At 39.5% G+C, this 6,251-nt stretch overlaps 1 protein-coding gene across 1 annotated transcript in view; it reads right to left on the reverse strand.

Moving 5' to 3' along the window:
- LOC117181677 overlaps positions 1-6,251 on the reverse strand; it is a 59,072-nt gene that overhangs the window by 8,037 nt on the left and 44,784 nt on the right. The window contains exon 5 of the mRNA XM_033374586.1: positions 2,957-3,011. Within this exon, the coding sequence (XP_033230477.1) occupies positions 2,957-3,011 (55 nt within the window). The remainder of the gene's footprint in view (positions 1-2,956; positions 3,012-6,251) is intronic.

A 6,251-nucleotide genomic window follows, 5' to 3' on the forward strand; every position in this document is an offset into this window, starting at 1 on the left:
TCCACGAATATTATGCCATGTGCATCCCAAAATACGGAGGCCATAACCTTTCCGACCCATTGTTGCGTTTTTGGACGCTTCAGAGCACTTTGGCCCGGTGAACCCCCTGTTTTGCCTGTTGCGTTGACTCAGGAGTGTAGTAGTGGATGCAGGTTTCATCCATGGTTATGAATCGGCGCAAAAACTCGGTCGGCTTACGCGAAAACAATGCTAAATTCTGCTGGGAAGTTGTCACACGAATTCGTTTTTGGTCCACTGTGAGCAAACGCGGCACCCATCGCGCGCAGAGCTTCTTCATGCCCAAAACTGAATGCACGATATTGCTCACACGTTCCAATGATATGCCTATAGCATTAGTTACCTCTCTCAATTTCACTTTGGGATCATTCAACATCATATCATGGATTTTTTCGACATTTTCTGGTGTAGTGACCTCTTTTGGGCGCCCAGATCGTTCAGCATCAACTGCGCTGGTACGGCCACAACGAAACTCGGTAAACCACTTATGAATCATTCCAATACACAGTGAAGAGTCCGGGTAATACTTATCCAGCTTGGCCTTGGTCTCGGATATCGTTTTCTTGCGAAGATAGTAGTGTTTGATCAAAACTCGAAACTCATATTTTTCCATATTAAAAAAAACTCGGAGGTTAATCGCTTCTCAGTGCTGTAACTTGTAAATGCGTAAACATAAATGGCTGAAGTTTTGACAGGCGTCATTTGAAGGATCAAGCTCGACGAAAATGGTTCGCATTAGTGAATACTAATGCCATCTCTTAGAATTTTCAGGTACTTATCAGACCGGCCGGGTCCCAGCCGAATAGCCCCGTTTTAAGCCGGGTGCTGGTCGGGGAATCCGGCCGGGATCCGGCTAAAAACGTCACGGTAAACTGGTTGGATCCCGGCTTTAAAACGGCCGGTATCCGGTCGGGTAATCCGGCTAAAAAGCGGTTGAGAAATGTTGCTTCAGGCGAAAAATTGGTAACTTGTTTTGTCTTTTAAGGCTCATCGTAAAGATTACGGTGAACTTTAAAAGTCAAATCAAGTGAACCAAGTCTGGTAAGAAAACTGGAGTAGAATTTTATTCCCTGATGATAGAATCTCATAGCAATGTGGAAGCCACGTGGTGATTTAAGGTTAGGAAGGAAGAAAGTAAAAACTGTATACGCAAGACTATATTTTAATTTAAAATAATAATTATTCGCGCAGTAAGTGGAAGATTCAAACTAATTACTAAAATAAGGTTGATTTTAACTACGAGTATCGATTTTATTTGCAAACTTCGAAGAGATAACGCGACGTGAGTGCAAGGAGCATTCTCGTTCCAGGTGCGAAACTGAAAATTACTGAGTGTCTATGCAGACGACAGACACAGCAGGCGCTATTTATGGCGGTAAATTTGAAATTGTACACGCTAAACATTGTCTGAATATAGAGAAGTTTATAAAAATTGTATCATTTCTGCTGTTGCACATAGCAGAATCGACAACAGTTTAATGTAAAATTTTAAATTATTCGAAAAAATTTAATGTTTTTCTTTAAAGAATTTAAAAAAGCTCATTTTTGTTTCACTGATCTACTAAATCTTTAAACTATAATTGTCAAATAATAATTCATCTAGCATTCATAATTACGTCTTTGATAATATCACGGCTCTTACAAAATGTGTAATTTCTACAAAAACATTAACCTGACCAGTGCCCAGCCGGCTCCCGACCATGGGATATAACCAGGGTTGGCCCGGCCAGTAACCGACCGGCTCCAGACTACGTGATACGAGAAAAATGTAGCCCGACCGGCTCCCGCCCGGTTCCTGTCCATGAAACCCAGCCAGGGGTAGCCCTGCCGGGATCCGACCAGAAACCGTGTTGTATTAGGGCCAACCGGGGAAATTTCTACACAGGTTTTATAAATCATTTTAAAGATTGGCCCTTTTGAGGTTGATTTTACATCATGTATATCCATAGTATCTATCACTCAAAAAAATGTCGGGTTAAATCAACCTAAATTCTGGTTAAATATGGCCTTAATATTTTCTCTGGTTACTTTAACCAGAAAAAATAGTAAAGGTATATTTAACCAGAATGTGTCTTGTTTGTAAATTGGATTTGCGTTTGTTTCCAGAATTCTGGAAACCTAGCATTTGTGTCTTAGTTCAGAATTTGGCATGCGATCCCTGCAGCAGAAGATCAAAGGACTTGGTAAAGCTTCACAGCTGGTTATATATGCAGCAGTGACAATCTCGTTAGGTGAAAAAGGAAGCAGAAAAATTACTCTCTATGCTGAAGTTATATTGAATTATCCTAGATTAATGTAGTCATTTTCATTACATTTCCATTAGATAATCCTTCTCTATGTAAAATTTTTAATTTTTGTGTCTTCTATAATTCAGCTGGTGAGAAATGCATGAAACTTTAAATCAGAAATTAGTATGCATCATCTGAATCCTACCATTTTTATCTCCTATTGAACTTTTTTTTCAAAATTTTTAAATTTTGAAAAAAATGGACTTAAAAATTTTTAAAATGCGTACACTTTTGAATTTTTATCCAAAATTGCTAGCTAATGAACTTGTTCTTCAATTTTTGACACTAAAAGCGTATATTAAAGCCCAATATAAAAGATTACTTTTTTCAAAAGTTATCGTGCAGACAGACAGACATATTATTAAAAACCTGTTTTTCGGTTCCAGAGTGTCTCAAAACGTTGAAATTTAACAAAAATGGTGAGGGGGGGGGGGGCCGAATTTTAAACAAATCTAATACCTTCTGATAAGAATGCAAAAATGCTTTTTTAAGATAAGTAAGATTTGGACAATTAATTCTTAATCCTCGGGATTTTTCCTTGAGATTTGATTTGAAAATATTTTACATTGCTTAGTTTTGAAAAACAATATCTAGATAGATCTTATCTGAAAAACTATAAATGAATTGACCTAAGCCAAAATTTTACTCACTGTGTTGACCACTGTTCCATCCGCATAGCTGAATAGTTTTATTGCCTGTTCTGACCTGAAAATATATTTTATAGATATTATTATAAATTATAAGATAACTTAAGTAAACTTAACATGTGTGTGTGTGTGTGTGTGTGTGTGTGTGTGTGTGTGTGTGTGTGTGTGTGTGTGTGTGTGTGTGTGTGTGTGTGTGTGTGTGTGTGTGTGTGTGTGTGTCATAAGGAGAGCCGCAGGATTTCGCCGGTAGCTTGTGCTAATCTGAAAAACTGCACCCGATCCCACCCAAAATCGCGGTAAAGTTTCAGCCATAACCACGTCTCACGATCATGAGATAGGTTGTTGCAGTCTGTAATGGAATCAATACGACGATCCAAGAAAAGTCTATTGCACCCTCAGGACACGGAGCAACCTAAGGACGACTGCTTTCTGCATTTTGTCCGTAAGTGTTTTAGCATATTATTGACATGCAGGGATGCTTTTTAGCCTATTAACCAGTGAAAACTTGGCAACTACAAAAGCGCCGATAAGGACGATTATTTTAACCAAATATTCCTGGTACAGCCTTCGCAACTCCCTTATAAGATCTCTACACTTTAAAAAAGTCAGGTTAAATTAACCAGGATTCTGGTTAAATGTGTTCTTATTATTTTTTCTGGTTGAAATAACCAGAATTCTTGTTAAATTAACCAAAAAATTTGATTAAAGCAATCCGAATTCTGATTACTTTCACCAGAAAAAATAGTAAGGGCATATTGAACCAGAATTATGTTTAATTTACCCAGCCTTTTTTTTAGTTTAAACCTATCTTTCTTTTAATCCTTCTGGGTTATGATGTTTTTGTCGGATTGTGCCGAAAATTCGATAACGAACATGGTCCGCTTCTCGAAGTCCATGAGAACTATGTCACGTCTCGAGTGTGCAACAGAAATAATTGTCGAGAATATAAACTTCCAATATATAGTTTAAGAGCCGAGTCCATTTTTGGTGAGTTACTAGGTAACGATTCGGCCACTATTTTCCTGATTGTTGAGAATATACTGATCACCAAATGTGGCTTCTCCAGGGGTAGTCCAATTGGCAGAACAATAGGCCGGTGTGGAAGGGGGGGGGGCAGAACGATCCAGAGGTGTAGAAGAATATGTAATTTTAAAGTTATTTTCTCACACCCAAATTTTTATATAACATTCTACTGATTATTCAAAACATATATTCGAAGAGGCAGAACAAAATCTCGGGAATAACGTCCTGGCAGAACATCGCAAAATGCCCGGTTTTGACATTGGTCATTGTGCGTCGGTTGACGGCACTGGAATATTTTCTAATTGTCTCCACATTCAACGCAGAAAGATTCAGCCGATACCCTATGACTTATTTTAATCATTTTTTTTACAACTTCAAATGAGTAAATAAACACCTTCTCCCCAGGGCTACCCCTGTAGAAGCCACATTTCGTGATCAGTATATTCTCAAAAATCAAGAAAATAGTGGCAGAATCCTTACCTAATTACTCGCCAAAAACGGCCTCGGCTCTCCGACTAATATGCGGCACTTCTCAGTCTCGGCAATTGACTCTATTTTTCTAGGAGCGTTTAGCGGAGCGATATTGAGGTTATTGCCATAAGAGTGATAGATGTGGTGATATAGAACTCTCAGTGCCACATTGTGCCTTCAGAAGCAGATCGTTCCCGCATGAGTTGGAAAACTCAATATGAAGTGTATTAGATGCTCGGGGTGTGCATGGAACTCCCTGCAGCTATCATCAGGAAGGCCTTAGCTCCAAATGTGGCCCCGGTATGTTAAGGTGGAAATGACACCATCTTAACATGCCAAAATGAAACCCTATATGCCCGATTTAAATTCGGGTCATTTAAAGAAAGCAAATATTATTTCACACGACATTTACTGATCCTTCACATTTCTGTAGAAGATGCCATGCATCCTCTTATCGAGGAGCTGTTCACGAAAGTTTGTCTCCTGTGCTTTCTGAATCCGAGCTTTCAGGAGTGAGTATTAGAGATAGATAAGATTTGATATATTTTGCTCAACCCCGATACTAAACTTAAGTCCGACTGTTTCAGCAGCCTCCTCCGCTACTTTGTACAGAAACGCCTCGTTTACCAAGTTCTTGCTGTTTCCTGACAAATTTCAAGAGAGGTTCTTTTCCATTTGCGACTATATATGCTGTCCCCGGAATAATTCTGTTGTGAAGACATTCAAGATTCAGTATTCCGTGACCACCTTGACGGCGTGAGATGTAGGGTCACGGAACAAAAGACTTAAGGTGCATGCTTTGTTCATGTGCATAACCTTTCGTGTCCCGATATCAAGGGATCTGAGATCGTTCTTCGTCCATGGAGCCACTCCAAATGAATAGAGTACTACCGGGATGGCAAGCAAGTTCGTTGCAGATACTTTGTTGCTCGCCGACAGTTCGGAAGACCAAATCTGCCGGATGAGACGTTTGTATCTGCTTCGGAGAGTATCCTGTATAGATGTCATATCCTGAATGCGGCTCTGTGGCAGGTCCAGGTCTGAATAGGTCTCTCCAGGGCAAATCTGTCATATAGCGCTTCTATCGACGAACTCAGGGTCATTAGGGATGCTATTAAGTTTTCCCCGCTTGAAATAAATCTTGGTGCATTTTTCTCACCCAAAGTCCATTCCAACTTCCTTAGCGTATCGTTTATTTTTAGCATGGATCTTAAGATCATCCATGTAAAATACATGAGTTACTTTCTGCTTTCAATTTGAACGTTTACCGCAAAAAAAAACCCTGGGAATGGAAAGAGATAGTGGCAACAATGTGAGACACAAGAGGAGTGGGCCCATGGTGTCATCCCGAAAGCTACCTCTCTGAAAAGTGACTTTGTTAGTTGTCACACGATTTTTTTCAGATCAGATAGAAAATCTGGTTTTCCAAAGCGGCATGAATCTTTCTATCCACCTCACGATGTTCAAATGAACCTTTAAGCTTTTCAAAAGACAGATGATAAATCTATAGGAGGTTGAATCGAAAGCTTTCTGGTAATCAATCCAGGCCATTGATATATCACGTTGGTACGGTGCTGCATATTTGCAGAAACATCTATCGATGAGCAGGTTTTACCGACGACCTGCTACGCCTTTCTTTGAGCCGCATTGTTCATACATTCCTTGCCACACAAATCTGATTGTCCGAACAACCCTATCATTTAGGTTAGCTGTGAAGATCTTATACAGTGTGTTCAGACAAGTTATTGGCTTGTAATTCTTCGGGTCAGACAAGTTGCCCATTTTCGGTATATATGCCTACATA

This window comes from Belonocnema kinseyi, chromosome 10 (genome assembly GCF_010883055.1).
Source record: "Belonocnema kinseyi isolate 2016_QV_RU_SX_M_011 chromosome 10, B_treatae_v1, whole genome shotgun sequence".
Lineage (NCBI taxonomy): Eukaryota > Metazoa > Arthropoda > Insecta > Hymenoptera > Cynipidae > Belonocnema > Belonocnema kinseyi.